The sequence below is a fragment of the Myxine glutinosa genome, chromosome 3 (genome assembly GCF_964187855.1).
Source record: "Myxine glutinosa chromosome 3, kmMyxGlut1.1, whole genome shotgun sequence".
Classification (NCBI taxonomy): domain Eukaryota; kingdom Metazoa; phylum Chordata; class Myxini; order Myxiniformes; family Myxinidae; genus Myxine; species Myxine glutinosa.
In genome coordinates, this window is record NC_136263.1 from 109,329,038 (window position 1) to 109,350,716 (window position 21,679).

General features: G+C 44.8%; 1 protein-coding gene across 18 annotated transcripts in view; it reads left to right on the top strand.

The window, feature by feature from the left end:
* Positions 1 to 21,679, top strand: part of LOC137423266 (protein phosphatase 1 regulatory subunit 12A) — a 356,467-nt gene that overhangs the window by 139,872 nt on the left and 194,916 nt on the right. For all 18 annotated transcript variants that reach the window (XM_078774432.1, XM_078774435.1, XM_078774439.1 and 15 more), the window contains exons 2-3: positions 8,918 to 9,048; positions 18,677 to 18,795. In XM_078774432.1, coding sequence (XP_078630558.1) covers positions 8,918 to 9,048; positions 18,677 to 18,795 — 250 coding nt within the window. The remainder of the gene's footprint in view (positions 1 to 8,917; positions 9,049 to 18,676; positions 18,796 to 21,679) is intronic.

The window sequence follows — 21,679 nt, forward strand, 5'->3', positions numbered from 1 at the left end:
CAAGATGTCTTAGAACCAAAAGTTCATTGGAATTATGTTGAAATTTTTCTAGATTTTGTTAATGTGACCTTTAAAAGAAACAAAAACCACATTTGACATTTCGAAACAAATAAATTGATCCTTGAAAGTGATGGAAACTGATATCGAACTCAATTCACGGACAGTACTGTGTTAAATTTCTGTACGTTTTCCAGAAGTATCTCTTTATTTTGCACATTAGCCAAATTTTTTTTAACAAAAACAAAAGTTAAATTACGACTGGGATTACGGACAGTAAAATTACAGTTCAGTACTTCGTGTATCCCCCACGAGCATTCAGGAGAGCACGTACACGCTGAGGCATGCTGTTCACGAGATTTGCCAAGGTTTGGACAGGGATCGCTTGCCATGCAGTGACAATAGCCTGCTGCAATTCACGCACAGAGGTCGCTGCTGGTCCAAGTGGTCGATTTGATGCGTTAATTCTGCACACAAGTTCTCTATCGGATTCATATCCAGGGACATGGCAGGCGACTCCATATGCTCTACGCCACGGTCAGCAAGAAACTGTTGGATCATGCGAGCACGATGAGGCCGTGCATTGTCATCTTGGAAGACAAAGTTTCCTCGAAAGGCTGTACGAGCAAATGGAAGCAATGTTTCTTCCAGAATGGCCCTGTACTTGAACTGGTTCAGGTTTCCATTCAGAACAACCAGGTCAGTTTTGCCCCCTGCATGAAAAGCAGCCCAAACGGTCACCCCACCACCTCCAGCTTGGACTCTTGGCACTATACAATCTTTGTTGTGGGCTTCATGCACTTGTCTGCGCACTCGGACGCGGCCATCTTGACGATAGACCAGAAATCTAGACTCGTCACTGAAGATCACGTGATTCCAGTGTCCTGGCTGCCATTGACGGTGCTCTCTGGCCCACTGCAATCGACGCTGGCGGTGTTGTCTGGTCAGGCGTGGCTTTCTCAGGGGACGCCTGGCACGATAGCCTGCTTGAACCAGTCGTTGGTTGACTAGCGTTCTGGATACAGGCACATTTGTCAGTTGCGGCCACTCAGCCCTAAGCCGATTAGCTGACTTGTTCCGGCCATTGCGGACTAACCGGTGCAGCTGGCGATCATCCCTCCTTGTGGTTCTGCGGGGACGTCCTGGCCTCAGTATTGGAGTAGGGACACCCCTCTGAGCATTTCGTTTCAGGATCTTTGACAACCTGACCTTGAGTGATGCCATACTGCCGAGCAATAGCACGCTGTTTCATGCCGTAATTTCGTAAAGCCACCACTCCATGACAAACAGCATTGTCGAGTTGACGGACCATCTCCAGAGGAAGCGGCAATAACTTTTGGAGACGTGCAGCAGTTGTTTTCCACTAATACAGAACGCAACAACCCTGTATACCCGACTGTGAAGCCAATCATCAAATGCACCTGTCCGTACATTTTGCCACGCCACCTGTGATATAATCCTGTTGTTGACTTCTTGTTGCGACAGACAATCAGTGACATGGTTCTTTTAACAAATAAATCACCAAAGTGTAAAAGAAACTCACGAGATTGATATACTGAGTTAAGAAAGTAAACCCAAGTCAAGAAAAAAAAAAAATTCCATATTAAATGCCAAGTCTGTACTTTGACTTTGCAAATAATTATAAACTGCCTTTTGTAATGATCATATGGATTGATACGAGTAGTTTAATACCTTTCACATTTTCACAGAATTATTCTTTGTTTTGCATCATTTCGTTGCATCATCATCATCATCATCATCAAAATTTTGCATCATCAGACTTTGTTGTGTGGGGCTGGTGTGAAAAAATTCTGACTCAACCCGGGACTCGAACCCACGGACCTCATCACTTACACTGTGACAGCCCACAGATCTATTGAGTCTTCGGGATATCCTCAGAAATTTCCCACACTAACACTGCGAGCTTTATAATGGCCGATGTCTGACGTGCCTGCGAGGCAGACCCCGGATGTGTGTGTATGTGTATGTGTATGTAAGTGTATGTGGAAGTGCATTGGAGATATGTATACATACATACATAGACATACACACACACATATATATGAGTACATATTTACATAGACATACACAACCAGATACACATACACATAGAGATACACATAGAGATACACATAGAGATACACATAGAGATACACAGAGATACACATACATATACACATATATATATACACACACACATATACACACACATATATAAACACACACACACACACACACACGCACACGCACACGCACACACCTGCACGTACATACATGGCATGTACTTACATATACATACACATATACATACATACATACATACATATCCATATACATAGCCATATACATACATTACATGCATATACATACATATACATATACATACACATATACATATACATATACACATACATATACATATGCATACATATACAGTGCATTCAGAAAGTATTCAGACCCCTTCACTTTTTTCACATTTTATTATGATGCAGCCTTATGCTGAAATCGTTTAGATTCATTTTTCCCCTCATCATTCTACACTCAATACCCCATAATGACAAAGAGAAAACAGGATTTTAGAAAGTTTTGCAAATTTAGTAAAAAGAAAAAACGGAAATATCACATTCATATAAGTATTCAGACCCTCAACTCAGTACTTAGTTGAAGCACCTTTGGCAGCGATTACAGCCTCGAGTCTTCTTGGGTATGACGCGACAAGCTTTGCATGCCTGGATTTGGGGATTTTCTGTCATTCTTCCCTGCAGATCCTCTCAAGCTCTGTCAGGTTGGATGGGGACCATCGGTGGACAGCCATTTTCAGGTCTCTCCAGAGATGTTCGATTGGGTTCAAGTCAGGGCTCTGGCTGGGCCACTCAAGGACCTTCACAGAGTTGTCCCTAAGCCACTCCTGCGTTGTATTGGCTGTGTGCTTAGGGTCATTGTCCTGTTGGAAGGTGAACCTTCGGACCAGTCTGAGGTCCTGAGCGCTCTGTTTCAGGTTTTCCTTAAGGATATCTCTGTACTTTGCTCCGTTCATTGCTCCCTCAACCCTGACTAGCCCCGCAGTCCCTGCTGCTGAAAAACACCCCCACAGCATGATGCTGCCACCACCATGCTCACCGTTGGGATGGTATTGGGCAGGTGATGAGTGGTGCCTGGTTTCCTCCAGACATGACGCTTAGAATTTAGGCCAAACAGTTCAATCTTGGTTTCATCAGACCACAGAATCTTGTTTCTCACAGTCTGAGAGTCCTTTAGGTGCTTTTTTGCAAACTCCAAGCGGGCTTTCATGTGTCTTTCACTGAGGAGAGGCTTCCGTCTGGCCACACTGCCATAATGCCCAGATCGGTGGAGTGTTGCAGTGATGGTTGTCCTTCTGGAAGTTTCTCCCATCTCCACACAGGATCTCTGGAGCTCAGCCAGAGTGACCATCGGGTTCTTGGTCACCTCTCTTACCAAGGCCCTTCTCCCCCGATTGCTCAGTTTGGCCGGGCGGCCAGCTCTAGGAAGAGTCCTGGTTGTTCCAAACTTCTTCCATTTAAGAATTATGGAGGTCACTGTGCTCTTGGGAACCTTCAATGCAGCAGAGATTTTTTTGTAGGCTTCCCCAAATCTGTGCCTCGACACAATCCTCTCTCTGAGCTCTGCAGGCAGTTCCTTCGACCTCATGGCTTGGTTTTTGCTGTGATATGCATCGTCAGCTGTGAGACCTTATATAGACAGGTGTGTGCCTTTCCAAATCATGTCCAATGAATTGAATTTACCACAGGTGGACTCCAATCAAGGTGTAGAAACATCTCAAAGATGATCAAAAGAAACGGGAGGTACCTGAGCTAAATTTCAAGTGTCATAGCAAAGGGTATGAATACTTATGTCAATGTGATATTTCACTTTTTTCTTTTTAATTAACTTGCAAAACTTTCTAAAATCCTGTTTTATCTTTGTCATTGTGGGGAATTGAGTGTCGATTGATGAGGGAAAAATGAATTTAAACGATTTCAGCATAAGGCTGCAACATAACCAAATGTGAAAAAAGTGAAGGGGTCTGAATACTTTCTGAATGCACTGTACATACATATACATTCATATACATACATATACATTCATATACATACATATACATACATACATACATACATACATATATATACATATACATACACATATACACCACTATAATACTCTCCTCCAGTTTGTTCCCCTGTCCATTCATGGATGTGGCTTCCCCCTTTGAGGGAGTGGTTACTCCCATTCTGGGAGGGGCTTCAACATTAAACTTCACCACTTTGTTTGAATCGCATAGATCTAGGCCTCTTTTGTTTGGCTTGCACTATCTGACTCTCTCACAGCTTTATCGAAACTCTAATTCGATATCTGATTTCATTTATCATAGTCGCTAGAATGGTTTAAGACTTGGTTGGAAATAATGGGATGAAAGTTGAACGGAAGTTAATGTTTAGACCAAAATGCATTTTTTATGAAATTAAAACCCGTAATATCAAGTCCATTTAGTTTCCCTCACAGCTTTATCTTTACTCTATTTAATCATCTGATTTCCTTTTTCATAGTTGTGAGGATGATTCAAGTTTCAGTTTCAGCAAAAGTTGATAAAACAGCGAAATGCATTATAATAGCCATTTTGAATGTGTCTGGTCAAACACAATGTAGGTCGGGGAAAGGAGAGGAGCGGAGAGGAGGGAGGGTAGTGTTCCCTACTCGGGAATTAGTTATTTATAGTATTACTTAGTAAAAGTGCAGCGACTGAATATTTAAGTTAGGGATCGATCCGTAGTGTAATTTTATTTTTTCATATTTCCAGGGTGTATATAAAGTGTTTATTTAAGGCGAGTCAGCTCTTTTCCATCTGTGTAATTAAACAATACTTCAAAAAACTTTGTACGTAATAAATTGTATATGTGGACTAACTATGGAATACAATATTTATTAAATATCATTTGGTTTTAATCAATTTTGAATTTGTAAAGCAAAGTGTATTCAATGCTTTCAATGTTAAAAATGAACAACAAAAGTAAGTAAGGCAAGGTTACAAAAGTAAGGTGGGTTCTCCCTCCTCCTTCCCCTCAAGTAAAGTCAAGTCAATCAAGTAGAAGTGTTATTCTTCCCCCTACCCTTCCTCCTATCCCCTGTGTGCTATCCTCTAACCCTCTGCCCTGTGTGCTATCCTCTACCCCTCTCCCCTGTCTGCGATTCTTTCCCCTCTGAAGTGTGCGCAGTGATGGGTCAGAGAGGAGTGAGGGGTAAGAGAGGAGTGAGGGATAAGAGAGGAGTGATGGTTTAGAGGAGTGAGGGGTCAGAGGAGTGAGGCGTCAAAGAGGAGTGAGGGGTCAAAGAGGAGTGAGGGGTCAAAGAGGAGTGAGGGGTCAAAGAGGAGTGAGGCGTCAAAGAGGAGTAAGGCGTCAAAGAGGAGTGAGGCGTCAAAGAGGAGTGAGGCGTCAAAGAGGAGTGAGGCGTCAAAGAGGAGTGAGTGAGGAATGGAGAGGAGTGAGTGAGGAATGGAGAGGAGTGAGGGATAGAGAGGAGCGAGGGATGGAGAGGAGAGGATCGAGGGATGGAGAGGTGAGGAGCGACGGATGGAGAGGAGAGGAGCGAGGGATGGAGAGGTGAGGAATGGAGAGGAGAGGAGAGGATCGAGGGATGGAGAGGAGAGGAGAGGAGCGAGGGATGGAGAGGAGAGGAGAGTGAGGAATGGAGAGGAGAGGAGAGGAGAGCGAGGAGAGGAGAGGAGAGTGAGGAATGGAGAGGAGAGGAGAGTGAGGGATGGAGAGGAGAGGAGAGTGAGGGATGGAGAGGAGAGGAGAGTGAGGGATGGAGAGGAGAGGAGAGTGAGGAATGGAGAGGAGAGGAGAGTGAGGAATGGAGAGGAGAGGGAGGGGTGGAGGGGTGGAGAGTGAGGGGTGGAGAGGAGGAGAGTGAGGGGTGGAGAGGTGGGGAGTGAGGGGTGGAGAGGTGGGGAGTGAGGTGTGGTGCAGAGAGAGGCGTGGATAGGAGGGAAGTGAGGTGTGACGCAGAGAGGAATGAGGGGTGGCACAGAGAAGTGAGGCGTGGTGCAGAGAGGAGTGAGGCGTGGTGCAGAGAGGAGTGAGGCGTGGTGCAGAGAGGAGTGAGGCGCGGAGAGGAGTGAGGGGTGGCGCGGAGAGGAGTGAGGGGTGGCGCGGAGAGGAGTGAGGGGTGGCGCGGAGAGGAGTGAGGCGTGGCGCGGAGAGGAGTGAGGCGTGGCGCGGAGAGGAGTGAGGCGTGGCGCGGAGAGGAGTGAGGCGTGGCGCGGAGAGGAGTGAGGCGTGGCGCGGAGAGGAGTGAGGCGTGGCGCGGAGAGGAGTGAGGCGTGGCGCGGAGAGGAGTGAGGCGTGGCGCGGAGAGGAGTGAGGCGTGGCGCGGAGAGGAGTGAGGCGTGGCGCGGAGAGGAGTGAGGCGTGGCGCGGAGAGGAGTGAGGAGAGGAGTGAGGCGCGGCGCGGAGAGGAGTGAGGAGAGGAGTGAGGCGCGGCGCGGAGAGGAGTGAGGCGCGGCGCGGAGAGGAGTGAGGCGCGGCGCGGAGAGGAGTGAGGCGCGGCGCGGAGAGGAGTGAGGCGCGGCGCGGAGAGGAGTGAGGCGCGGCGCGGAGAGGAGTGAGGCGCGGCGCGGAGAGGAGTGAGGCGCGGCGCGGAGAGGAGTGAGGCGCGGCGCGGAGAGGAGTGAGGCGCGGCGCGGAGAGGAGTGAGGCGCGGCGCGGAGAGGAGTGAGGCGCGGCGCGGAGAGGAGTGAGGCGCGGCGCGGAGAGGAGTGAGGCGCGGCGCGGAGAGGAGTGAGGCGCGGCGCGGAGAGGAGTGAGGCGCGGAGAGGAGTGAGGCGCGGAGAGGAGTGAGGCGCGGCGCGGAGAGGAGTGAGGCGCGGCGCGGAGAGGAGTGAGGCGCGGCGCGGAGAGGAGTGAGGCGCGGCGCGGAGAGGAGTGTGGCGCGGCGCGGAGAGGAGTGTGGCGCGGCGCGGAGAGGAGTGTGGCGCGGCGCGGAGAGGAGTGTGGCGCGGCGCGGAGAGGAGTGAGGCGTGGTATGAGTAAGGAGAGAGAAGGGGTATGAGTAAGGAGAGAGAGAAGGGGTGAGTAAGGAGAGAGAGAAGGGGTGAGTAAGGAGAGAGAGAAGGGGTGAGTAAGGAGAGAGAGAGAAGGGGTGAGTAAGGAGAGAGAGAAGGGGTGAGTAAGGAGAGAGAGAAGGGGTGAGTAAGGAGAGAGAGAAGGGGTGAGTAAGGAGAGAGAGAAGGGGTGAGTAAGGAGAGAGAAGGGATGAGTAAGGAGAGAGAAGGGGATGAGGGAGGAGAGAGAAGGGGATGAGGGAGGAGATGCGTGAGGGAGAAAGAGAGAGAGGATAGGAGGGAGAAGTGATGAGGGAGAGGGGAATGAAAGGAGGAAGGAGTGAAGGTGGAGAGGAGTGAGGGGTGGACAGGAGGGTGAAGTGAAAGGGAGGAGGGTCGGGTTCCCTTCCAGGGAATTAGTTATTTATATTATTACTTAGTAAAAGCAAGGGACTGCAAACTGAATTTAGGGATCGATTCGGAGTCGAATTATATTTTTTCATATTCCCGGAATATAATATATAAAGAGTTTATTTAAGGTGAGTTTAATCTTTTCCATCTATGTAATTGAACAATAATTTCGAAAAACTTTAATAAACTGTATATGTGGACAAACGATGGAATACAATATTGATCAAATAGTAACGTTTGGTTTTAATCCATTTTAAATTTGTAAAGTTTAATGTATTCGATGCTTTCAAGTTTAAAAATGAACAACAGAAGTAAATCAGGCAAGGTGGGTTCAGTTCCCTCCCCCCTCATGTCAAGGTAGAAGTGTCCCTCTCCCTCCTCTCCCACCACTCTCTCCCTTCTCCCCCTACCTTCCCTCGTCTCCCCTCTTCCCTCTTTGCGATCCTCTACCCTCTCCCATGAGTGTGATCCTCTCCTTTGTGCGTGATGTAGGAGGAGTGGGGGAGGGAGGGTAAGAGGTAAGATTTGAGGTCCTGAAGTCACGTCTTGCATTGCGTGTAATTATACACTACAAGCTGTATTTCCCTTGTGCATGCACAAGCATTCCCATGTTATATGAAGTTAATATATTGTGTAGATTACTTCATTTCTGTATCTGATTAATTGCCAGTAACCATTTTGTAAAACTCTTTGTGCACCTCTACCTCAAGATGTCCAAATGTCATACACATCTCAGCCCGTGGGTTTCCCATTGGTGCTCCACGAGGATATAATAAATCAGGAGAGTCTGTCCGTCCCTGAACTACTCCCTCAGTTTTGAGGATAGTTTCACCAAACTTCATGTGGAAGCTTTTGGGGTTCCAGCAGGTGTCCTCAGCTGGGTGGGAGTTTTCATAAATTTCTCAATACAATTATGATTTTGAGTTTCCAACCACACAAAGCTGCTCTCTCTCCCTCTCCCTCTCTCCCCCTCTCTCTCCACATGTAAACACATCCACTGATTTGGCATTCACAGTTTCGCCATTTACCGCATGTGGAAACATTCACTGGTGTTCTGTATTGGCGTATCTCAATACAATTGTGATTTTGTGTTTCCACCCATACGATGCCAATCTTTCTCTCAAAGATGGCAAAAAAGACGAGGAATCCAGTCTATCAAGAAGTTTTGCAGTGAATTAAATTGTCCACATGTAGACACATTAAGGGGTTCAGCATTCACTATTTTGGCATTATCTGTGTGTGGACTTTTCTGTCAACATCACACCACGTTCGCTTGAGCCTTGCTATTTTTCTGTAATAACCCATTTCTTTCATCATGGCACATAAGAGCCAATCCCCCTTCCCCTGATAACAGCACCATTGTCATTGTTATCAGCTTCATCATGATCAAGAAAGGTACATTGATTGACATAGATTGACTGTAACCTCTGCCCTTCCTCATCACAGGCATGTATTGATGAGAACATTGATATGGTTCGTTTTCTGGTTGAATGCGGTGCGAACATCAACCAAGCGGATAATGAGGGCTGGACACCACTGCACGCTGCCGCATCATGCGGCTACTTCGACATTGCCAAGTGAGTGCCTTTTTGCATATATTTTCCTCTGCATGAATCCTCCTCCTCCCCATCCCCACACGCTATTTTATTTACCCAACCTTTATGTCCTCAATTGCATTAGCTAAATTGGGTGATTTTGAAACTTTATATTGTCGGAGGGATGGAGAGGAGGGGGGTGGCTCGTCCAATGATTGCTACATTGTCTAGGCTCGTCCAAAAGTTATGACACAGAACAAATAAGGCCACGACATAACAAAGGGAGCAGGGAATAAAGGGGAACTGCCAACATCAGGGCAGAGGGAGAAAATAAATGGAGACGGACAAAAAGGGATGCATATGATGATGGGCAAGGGAGAAGAATGCAAAGAGTGGACAAGATGGATACATAAGCAACATTTGTGAGAGGGTGGGTGTGGTTCAACAGGTGTAGAAAAGATCATGATTTTGGATGAGGGATGACTTGAGATAGTGGAGAACAGCTGTCTTGAAGACCTGGAGGGAAGAATGAGTTTGAAGAGTATGGAAAGTGTTTCCACATGTGGGGAAAAAGAGGAATAAGTGAGTGGAGGTGAGCAGTGGTTCTGGATTTAGGCCGTTTCACTAGGAAGGAGTTGCTGCTGGACTGTTTACGTCCTGCAGACACCTGAGGGTGGCAAAGCATGGAGAGGGCAGAGGATACAAGTCTTGACGAGGCGCCACTGGATTTTAGGGGAGGGAGACAAGTTTGAAAGCTCATTCTTGAGATTGGGCAGATGTTGTTTTCTGGGTCTCCAGAAAGTAGGCACACTTGTTGTAGGCTTTGTGGAATGATCTGAGGTTGTCTTCAGTTGGATTTGCCTTCCAGTAGGAGAATGTGAGTTGTTTTAAAGCAACTGCCTCACCATATGATTCTGAAGACTAGATGGGATGAATGTGCATAAGAGAACAGATTTCTGTGGAAGAATTTCAAGGCTGAATTTATATCAGCGGCGGTGGATATAGGAGACCAGTCCTGAAAAAAAAGTTGTTTTTTTGGGTTTAAACCACGAATACGCAAAGCACAAATGTAGAAGCAGGTCACCTGTTGTGAATTGCGAATATGCAGGTTCTGCGTATTTTGGGACCGTGATTGTCGAGGTCCGGCAATATATCTTTGAACCATTTGAGGTGTTGTGAGCTCTTGATAACTTGTTGGTTTGTGAAATGCACATTGTCGACTTGCATCAATGACTATTCATTGCAGGTTTAAGGGTGACACTTGAGCAGTGTATATTTTGGACACTACATTGAGCTTTCTCATTTGACTACTACTAGTCCAGTAGCTTAAGGAAATTTTTTTACATTCTGGACCAAAGCACTAAAGCACCAAAGTTGGAGCACTTGTTGTTTGGGCCATTCAGTTGGTCACCTAGGTCAAGGTCAGACTGACGTTATCCAAGATGGATGCAAGTGCTCTCATGAATAGCTATTTTTTGCCATGTATAATTATCCCCACGCTTTTTGGGAAAAATTTGCTCCGTCTGTCCATCTCAACTTTGGTTTTCCGCACTTTTTTCCATACCCTTCAACAAATTCAACTGAAATTTGGTACATGGCTTTATTATAATAAAATATTATTATTATTATTATTATTATTATTATTTTTGGTATACAAGATCGAGGCTCGCGTAAGAGCTAACAAACAAGTTACAGAACATGTTTGAGTTTTTGGGTGTTTGCCAATTTTTTCACCGAGTTGTACTCTTTTTGGACTGAGAAAAATTCACATGCTATACACGAGTCAGTTTTCCCGGTTTCTCCCTCTTACCCTTTAACATATTGAACTGATACATGGTAGGGGACATGTATTGCAAAGCAATTCTCCCTCTTGTTGTTATTACTAGCAGGGACATGCGGAACTAAAACCCTCCCTTTTTTTGGACGGCGCATAGGCAAGGAAGTGCTGCCTTGCATGCTCCTGAAAGTTTGCTTTAGCAGTATAAAAGTAGGGCATGGCAATTGTGAATACGACAGGTTCGACAATTTGTTTGGCTGAAACTGCATGAAAATCAAAAATGCCGGTGGGTGGAGTCAGCCTTCCTTCTCATGACATTGTTGTGGGCAGCTGTCCAACTGATCGGTGGAAAGAGAGAAACATATGGACAGAAAACTGCCGCTACTTTAATACATAGATTATAATTATTATTTGTCCCCTGGCAGTTTCTAGATTTGCTCTCCGTCTGTCTGTCAGTCTGTCTGTCCGTACCACCTGTGGTTTTCAAGACTTTTTCGCCCTACCCTTTAACATATTCAACTGAAACTTGGTACATGGCTTTATTATGATAACTTACAGAATAAGTTTGAGTTTCGTGCCATTTCACCAATTTTCCATGGAGTTCTGTCCTTTTTGGACTTTGAAAATATTGTCGTGTCAGCCCCGGCGGTTAACACCGCTGGGTGACGAATAGCTGTAACGGTCCTTAATTCCGATGCGCGTAACCGAAACTGGCGGCTGGTCCATCGTGCGCGGGTGAAGGAACCAAAGTGCTTACCTCAGACAGAAGCCACACAGGTTTATTCTCAGTCCCACGAACAGAGAAACACGACACAACAAATAAAAATGCTACAATAATGATTTGATGAAAGTAATGCACGGAATAAAAATGAAAGGTGAGGTAGACTAAAAGTCTCTAACGTGATGATCCTCCATTAAGACATGAATACGAACAAGGGGGAAGATAAAATAAAATGTTTCATTATGTCGGCCGGTACTCAGCTCTGGTCCCAAAATGCTTCCAGGGGCTTGGTGGTCATTGCAGAGCCAGTGCAGCCACCTACGTGGGAAATGTTCTAACAATGGTGCCGAAAACACCCAGGCGTGAGCAAGCAATCCAACGGCCTTTCCTCGCTTCCACCGCCAAGCGAGACGCGGCTTCCAGCTCCCCTGAAAAGCACCACAGTCCAACAACACCCCCATCCTCCAATGTTGCAAAGGTTCCACAAAGTTCCGACACGTCTCCTCACAAGCGCACGCGAGACAACTGCGACCGCCCAAGACGAAAGCCAGAACAGAACAAGAGAGAGAGAGCCTAAGCGATTCTTCTTCTTCCTACTCTCAAACCTTCTCTGCTCTGACGTCACCCTGTCCAATCGCTGAGCTCTCTCGAAACACCCCCCCCCCCCCCCCCGGGTCTTGCTCGACCAATGGCAAATTTTGGGGCGTAGCCTGCCGGCTTGCTATCCTCTGGAGGCGGGGTTAGCCCGATCGGGAATGTTCTGTGGTTCTGTCGGTTATTGTTGGTTAATTAATGGGAGGTTGTTGGTGTTGGTGTTGTTGTTGTTGTTGTTGTTGTTGTTGTTGTTGTTGTTGTTGTTGTAATGAGCATGAGTTTTATGGCCAGCCTTGTTGTAGTTGTAAAAAAAAAAACGTAGGGAAAAGCCACAGGAGGCAATCACAGACTGGGGAGAACTAACTTAATCCCTATCTCGATAACACCGCTCCACCCCCCTTGTGAAGACACATAAACAACCTGAAGCTCCCGTTTCCCTACTTAATACATCAATATGTCTCCTACGCGTCCACGGTCCATTCTAATACTATACAATCCTACCTCCACTATGGTATCTCATCATCTACCCCCCACAAACGTAACAATTTCACATATTATACATGAGTCAGTTTTCCAGACTGTTCCCCCTTATCCTTCAGCATACAACAACAACAACAGGCATTTTAAGGCCATTTTCCCTGCTAGAGCGAGGGTTAGCCTTGCGGTCTCCATGACAATCTTCCATATTCATATTCAACTGAAACTTGGCACATGGCTTTACTATGATAACTTGCAGAAGAAGTTCGAGTTTCAGGGCGTTTCATCAATTTCCCATGGAGGTTTTTTTTTTTTTTTTTTTTTGTATACAAGATCGAGGCTCGTGAAAGAGCGAACATTAATCACACAGAAAGACAAACAGACACACAAAACAAATAACATCGGGAGCGGTAGACAAGATGGGGAGAGAGGGGGAAGGACACAAACACAACATTTGAGAGCAGGGACCGAGAGACATGGAGACATCGAGAGAACTGTGGGAGGGAGAGGGCTTTGGGGGGGAGGCATGGGAAGGGGGGGGGGGGGGTGGGAGAGGTATAAAACATATGGACACTGCCAAGACTTCCAGGAAAGAAGTTGGAATTTCAAACAAGGTGGATCTGGGGTGAATTAATGGGGGTAGAAAAGATCAAGGTTTTGGATGGGGGAAGATAAGAGATGGTGGTGAACAGCTGTTTTGAAGACCTGGAGGGAGGAGTGTGATTGAAGTGAGTGTGGGAGTTTGTTCCAGAGGCGGGAGAAAAGAGGAATGAAAGAGTGAAGGTGAGCAGAGAGCCGAGATTTCGGCAGTTTAACCATCAGAGGGTGGCTGGCAGATCTTGTGCGACCTGTAGGAAGTTATGCCATTTTTGGGCTTTGAAAAGATCATATGTTAGACATTGGTCAGTTTTCCACACTTTTCCATCTTACACTTTAACATATTGAACTGATACTTGGTACATGCATCAGCTCATCACATAACCTACCAATGAATTAGGTTCCATTTTGGACATATCGTTCACAAATCATGGCAGTTGTGTGGCTCTAAAAACAACCTGTATGGTTTTCAGATCACCACATGATCATTGTTCAAATGAACTGCACATAACTGCGTAATAAAGAAGACCGAAAGTCTAACAGTGGCATAGCCGGGCTTGTTTGATACTTTAGTTTAAGAGGATAGTATGTATGACCTGGGTGGAGATACCAGTTAGCAAATAATGTAAGTATTCAATTATTTTGAAGCACTCGAAGTTTCTAAGCTGTCTGTCACCATGGAAGTGAAGAGATTGCATTGAGACACTGGTTTATTCTATATGTTGGTCAGTTAGTCCACACTATCAAAGTGACCTCAGCACCATCCCGACACACACCACTGTGTGTGTTACGGAATGAGGTGTTTTACAGAGGCCGAAGTGCAAATCCTGCCACCAACCTCGTTGAGAGAGGACCCAGTGAGTTGGTACTCATTTTGCTGACCTCAGAAGGATGACAGGCTGAGTCGACTCCACCTGGTGTTAATTCAACAGCTGACCGGGATTCTAACTCAGGACCCAAGGACCCCAAGCCCTCCACCCTAACCGTAAAAGCCAACAATGGGCTTAGGGTGGTTGGAGGCAGTCATAAGAAAAGATTCAATGTTTAAAGAGGCCTCAATCAAAGTTTTAATTATATATGATCTGGGGGGCATGTCCTTTCCCCCCTCTCCACCCCTTCCCCGTCATATATCATCACCCTGTTGTCATAATTTCAGCTCCCCCTAATCATCAAGCGTGATAATTTGCCCCAATCAGGTATATGACGTAATATATGAACGTTTCCTAAAGGGTGTTGAAAGAAACATAACTGGCAAAGCCAAATGGCGTTACATTCTACCGTTCAGAAGTGTAATTGTCAGCTATAAAACTCATCCAATATCTAGGATAAATATGTGAGGGACATGCATACATACGGAGAGACCAAAGCTGTAAACACAGGAACCAAACATCGACACCGTAAAAAAATCGTTTGTTTATTCACGAATTTGCCAGTTCTAAAAGCCTCTTTGCGAGTTTGAAGAAGAGGAAGAAGCGCTAATGTATGGTTTATTCACACAGCATTTCACACATCAATTTTAACGGAAACATCTATTATTCTACGACAGTGGACACCCTTTTGAAGGACACGGGCATACAAAATGACATATACAGTTGTGACATTTTGCAAAGCAATATAAAAATACGTGTATAAAACTACACAGAAAGAGCCCACAAAGAACAACAACAACAATCACAGCCACGATAACAATCGAGTGTGATAAAAGATCGTTATTTTCACGTGTTTTACTTGTGTTTCACGTGTTTGTTTGTGTTTCACACTGAATGAAAAAACGTAAAGGTTGAGCATGCAGATTGTGATATATGACAGGTTCATCATGTCATGATTAGCACACAACAGTCAGAGTTTCGTATTTGTCCCCTACAGCTTACACTGAAAGGGACTAAAGGTTTCCTCAACATTTGTCTGTCCATCTGTCTGACACTTAGTATACTCGTATACCATTATTAACCTCTGGTCTCGTCTCGTCCGTGCATCTTTGCATCCACAACCATATCTCAGAGATGTATGGACTAATTTTGTTCATACTTGGCACAAAGACAATATGTGAAGGTTTACATATGCACATCATTTTGCTTCGCCATGCGATCAAAGATGACTAACTGGCAGCCATTTGAGTTGTAAATAATCCGATGTTGAACACGTCCTCAAACATTTCTCGGACATGCATTTGCCAATATTGTTTAAACTTGGTACACAGATAATGAATGATGGCTTACATATGCACGTCATTTTTTTTCGAGATCAGATCCAAGATGGCCGACTGGCGGCCATTTTGATACTGAAACGTGTCCTCAACTATTTATTGAACGTGCATGGTCCGATTTTGTTCAAACTTGGCACAAACACAGCACATGACGGCATACACGTGCACTCAACTTCATTTTGCGATTGATCAAAGATGGCTGACTGGCAGCAAAATTACAAAAACCACGGTGGGAGCTATTACATTTTATGTCTTTTTCTTATTATTCAGTTATTATTACCTGTCACGTTGCAGTTTCAGGCTGATCTTTGCTTTGGTAACAACAGTTAAGACCCTTTGTTTTGATTGCCAGCCACACACATTGTCACAATACCTCACTTGAGTCTTTGCCACTTAGCTGAGCTAAAAATGTTGGAAATATTCTGAAACGGCAACTTATTCTGTAGTTTTGCATACCTAAATCAATTTGTCCTGCTATATATGGCTCATATAGAGCCAAGGAAGGAATGTATGTGGAAGAACAAGTGGAAGGAATGTATGGAGACAAAAGGTCTGAAGGTGAATATCGGAAAGACGAAGGTGATGGCAAGTGGTAAAGCATGTGGTGAGGTGGAAAGAACTGGGAAGTGGCCCTGTGTTGTGTGCAGGAAGGGTGTCGGAGTGAACTCCATTCAATGTACAATGTGCGCTGAGTGGGTTCATCAAAAATGTAGTGGTCTGAGAGGGTCATTAACCAGTGTGGCAGCTGCATTCAAATGTAAGGTGTGCACAGAGGGAGCTGCAGATGGAGGAAATGTTGAGTTGGATCTTGGAGACGGCGTGAAGCTGGAAGGTGTGAAAACATTTTGCTACCTCGGAGACATGCTGAATGGAGAAGGTGGATCAGACTCGGCAACGGTTGCTAGAGTGAGATGTGCATGGAAGAAGTTTCGGGAACTGAGTGGCGTGCTGATAAGGAGGGGAGTGTCGTTGAAGCTGAAGGGAAAGGTGTATGCTGCATGTGTGAGAAGTGTTATGATTTATGGGAGCGAGACATGGGTAATGAACGTAGAGCAGCAACGAAGGTTGGAAAGGGTGGAAATGCGAATGGTTCGATGGATGTGCGGAGTATCGTTGAAAGAGAGGAAGACAAATGATGAATTGCGAAAAATGATGCGAATAGAGCCTGTGATTGATGTTGTGAAGAGGAACAGGTTGAGATGGTTTGGTCATGTGTTGAGGAAGGATGAAAGTGACTGGTTGAGAAGAGTGATGGAAATGAATGTAGAAGGAAGTAGAGGACGGGGAAGACCGAGAAAGACTTGGCTAAAGATGGTGGAAGAAGAAATGCGGGCAAGGGGGTTAACAAGGAGAGATGCAGAAAATAGGGCAATATGGAGAAGATTGTCATGGGGACCGCAAGGCTAACCCCCGCTCTAGCAGGGAAAATGGCCTTTAAATGCATGTTGTGTTGTTGTATATATGGCTCATAATTGCTGAGTCCTTGGAACAAGAGCATTCATTTGGACCGGAAGAGGACATATTTTGCAAAGCAATTCTCATAATGCTTGTTTCTTATATCTGTATTTGTGAACTTTGCTGTGGGTTGTTTTTGATTAACATGACTCGCTCATATATTCCTTCTTCCAAGTTTATTTTTGTACTCTTATATATGATTTCATTGAATATGATAATTTTTGAATTATGTGTACTCTTAAAATTTGTTCAAGTGGTTTGAATTGCCTTCCATTGAAGTATTTTCTCTATCTTTCTGCTCTTGTAAACTTTCTGGTGTGCCTTACAGTTGGCATCGTGGGAAAGTAAATGAGCTAATTTATTTTCCTTCAATGTATGAATTCTTTGAATTTCCTGCCAGGATCATGGAGAAGGTTTGGACTGCTTTGCTGCTGCTTTTCATGTTTAACGTTTGATTTTGTTTTAAGCTTTTTGTGCCAAGGCTTCACCATTAAGGATCTATTCAGTCCATGATTCAAATCTGAAGCTTATTGTTCCATTGGAATGCCATTCCTTTCATTTTAGCGTTCACTGAACATTTCAATAAAATCATTAAACATTTCAAGTTTTGTCACTCCGAGGCTGAACATGATAATGCTGATTGACGCAACTTGGATGGTTTCATTACTTCTGCCACCGAAGGTGGATGGAGGTTACGTTTTTACCCCTGCCTGTTTGTCTGTTTGTTTGTTTGTTTGTCTGTGAACAGCATAAAAGTTGTGGATGGATTCGGACGAGATTTGGTGGATAGGTTGGGTTTGTGACGAGGAAGAACTGATTACATTTTGGTAAAGATTCCAAATCTGGATCTGGATCAGAGAACTTTCTAAAGTGATTCTTCACTATTGAGTGATAGGGGTAAAACCGATATAAAATACGATATCTCAAAAAGTTATGGACAGATTTGGATGAACCTTGGTGGACAGGTTGTGTGTGTGTGTGTGTGTGTGTGTGTGTGTGTGTGTGTGTGTGTGTGTGTGTGTGTGTGTGTGTGTGTGTGTGTGTGTGTGTGTGTGTGTGTGTGTGTGTGTGTGTGTGTGTGTGTCAGTGTGTGTGTCAGGGACAAGGACAAGGACGATTCGATTTTGGTGAAGGTCCGAATCTGGATCCAGATATGAGAGTTTTTAAAATTGCAAAGTGATTCTTCCCCATTGAGTGATAGGGTCAAAAATGACATATAGCATGATAATTTTTAAAAAAAGGTGGACGAGCTATGACAAAACTAGGTATATGAGTTGGGTAGGTGACAAGAACAATCGGATTCGATTTTGGTTCAGGTCCGAATCCAGATCTGGCCTATCAGTGGGATACAAAACGTAAACTGTTCACCAGGCAGAGGTATGCATTTTACTGAGTGCCGTTCTAGTTTTTCATATTTTATTACTACTGATTAATTATATATGGAAGCGTATGCTGGATCAGCACGTCGCTGCGTCCTTGGACGACTCCTCAGCACCATCCCAACACACACCACTGTGTGTGCTACGGAATGAGGTTATTTTTATGGCGGCCGGAGTGCAAATCCTGCCACCAACCTCCTTGAGAGAGAACCCAGTACCCTGGTACTCATTTCGCCGACCTCGGAAGGATGACAGGCTGAGTCAACCCCACCAGGTATTAATTCAACAGCTGAACTGGATTCGAACTCAGGACCTTAGGTTCCCAATCCCACCATCCTAACCATTATGCCAACACCAGGTATTACTGCTGATTCTTATCATTTAAATTTTTTTTAATGTGGGGCTGATGGTGTGATGTTTTATCACTTCCAGGCATTATGCTCATTCATGCCTTTCTGCCACAGGTACTTGCTTCATCACGGAGTTAGTGTGGCAGCTGTAAATAATGAGGGTGAGTTGCCCTTGGACATCACTGAGGATGAGGCCATGGAGGAGATGTTGCAAGAAGAGCTCAACAGGCAGGGTGAGCATAAGTAATTCATTGATTTGATCCATGTTGTAGAGGCTATAATCACAGTTGCCCATCTTTTTCTTGGTCATGTCGTCACCTATATAATGACATTTGTCTCATGTGAAGAAAGAAGTTCTTAAAAATGTACAAGAGCTGTTTTTTATGTGTTTGCAAAAAAAATGAAAAATAATAATAATTATGTGTGTGTGTGTGTGTGTATATGTGTGTGTGTGTGTGTGTGTGTGTGTGTGTGTGTGTGTGTGTGTGTGTGTGTGTGTGTGTGTGTGTGTGTGTGTGTGTGTGTGTGTGTGTGTGTGTGTGTGTGTGTGTGTGTGTGTGTGTGTGTGTGTGTGTGTGTGTGTGTATGTATATATATATATATATATATATATATATATATATATATATATATATATATATGTGTGTGTATATATCTATATATCTGTGCAGCGTCTGTCCTGTGTTGTGTTGTGTTGTCCTGTGTTGTCACTAAACTACTTTCTCAAACTTTTGTGAAATCGTACCAAACTTCTGGAATGCACATATCTCTCCCGTCGGTATGTCCTAAGGGTATTTCTTTTGAAAAATTTTCCAATTTTTTGGGGAATTTTTTTTTTCCAACTTCAATTGTTTATAAAATGTGATATCACGTATATTACAAATACATTTGTGCAAAATAATTGTTTGAATTATGATTGGTTTAAACCATAACAAAACGGCAACTCGGGTACAGTCATTTATCTATATATCTACACATCTGGGTAGTGTCTGTGTTCTCACTTAACGACTCCCTCAAACTTTTTTTCCGTGTTTGTGAAGTGTTTATAATAACCTTGTGGTGGTTTTGAATCACGTGGTGGTGAGGTATTTTGAATTATGTGGTGGTGAGGTGTTTTGAATTACTTGGTGGTGAGGTGGTTTTGAATTACGTGGTGGTGAGGTGTAATCGTCCCAAACTTCCAGTCTGCACCTACCCCTCCCCTATGTATGTGCAGAGGGGTTCTTTCTTGAAAAAAAAACATTCAACCTAAATCTTCAACCTAAATTGCCTATAAAAATGTAATATCACAAACACAACAAATACATTTGTGCAAAGTAATTGTTTGTATTATGATTGGTGAAAATCATGACAACACAGCAACTCAGGTACAGTCATTAGCCTCAGTTAAAATAAGCCCGTTCCTCAGTCTAGTGTGTGTGTATATATATATATATATATATATATATATCATATATATATATATATACAGTATATAATATATATATATATGTATAGTAAGTACAGTGAGCTGGAGGCAGAGTGCAGAGGAGGGGAGATATGTGAAAGCAGTCGGTCAGGCACAGCAAGGTGCTTGGACTAAGTTGGAAGGTGTGCGGGTGAGGATATTGAAGTGGCAAGAGATTTGGAGGATGGAGCCAATATTGTTGAATTTCCTGGTGTTGGTTTAGCGGCTAGGGTGCCAGCTTAGGATCCTGGAGATCCTGGGTTTGAATCCCGGTCGATCGCTGAATTAAAGCCAGGGGGGTTGACTCAGCCTGTCATCCTTCCGAGGTCGGCTAATTGAGTGCCAGTTCACTGGTAATTCCCTGTTTGTCGTAAAAGGCGACAAACAGGGTTGGCGGCAGGAAGGGCATCCGGCCGTAAAACATTGCTTCAAAAAGGGGACCAACAAAAACAACAACAACCACGGTGCCCGAAAAAGGCCAACTCCCGCTTGCGGGGAAAAATGGCCTCTAAAGGTGGTTTTTTGGGTTGTTTTTTTCCTGTTGTGGGCAAGGTATGATGTGCTTCCGTCACCAGTAAACTTGAGATTGTGGGGGTTGTTGCAGGAGGAGAGATGTTATTTGTGTGGAGGTGTGGGAACGGTGCAGCATGCACTGAGTGTATGCTCAGTAGCATTCGCAGCAGGAAGATACAGGTGGCGACATGATCAGGTGCTGGCGGTGGTGGTGCAGATGGTGCAACAAGAGGTGCTGAGATCGAGAGAGAGAGAAGAGTGGAGTGGAGAAGGAGACTGATGGGGGAGAGGTGTGGTTTGTCAAAGAGGGCCAAGTGGTAAGAGGTGGAAAGAGGAGGAGGTGGAAAGCAAGAGGGCTGTCAGATGCTTGTGATTGGCAGGTGGTGGCAGACCTAAAGCCACAATTGGTATTCCCAGAGGAGATCTGTGTGACAAGGTTGCGGCCTGACATTGTCATTTGGTCAAGTGCAACAAGACAGGTCATCTTAGGGGAGTTGTCGGTACCTTGGGAAGAGAACATGGAGGAGGTGCACGAGAGGAAGAGAGGAAAGTACAGTGAGCTGGAGGCAGAGTGCCGGGAGAATGTTTGGCGAGTTTCGTGTCAGCCATTTGAGGTGGGGTGTAGAGGGTATATTGGCAATTCCTTTTCTGCATTTCTTGCTAGGCTGGGAGTGTGTGGGACAGAAAGAAGGAGGATGTGTGACAAGGTGGCCCAGGTTGCCTTAAAAGGCTCATTTTGGATATGGAGGAAGTTTATGGAGGCACGTCGAACGGTGTAGGTTTATTTTATTTTATTTTATTTATTTTTTACCATTATTATTTCTTATTTTGTGTATATGAGTGAGTGGGTGAGGGTGTGTGTTATTGCATGAATTAATTTTTGCATGAGTGTGTGTTTTTGTGTGTTGAGTGGTGTATGATGCAAGGGTAGGTGGTTGGTTGGTTGGTGTTTTGTGTGTGTGGGTGTGTATGTGTGTGTATGAATGATCTGGTGTGTTTTGTTGGTGAGTGGTGAAGGGTATAAAGGTGGGTGTTTGAGTGTTTCACCATGTTTGTTTGGTGCTGTGGATTCTGGATGTGGAGGTGTTGTTGTTGTTGTTGTTGTTCGCACTGGCTGGGGGTGGGGGTATGTACGCAACCAGGTGCAGTTGCTGCAT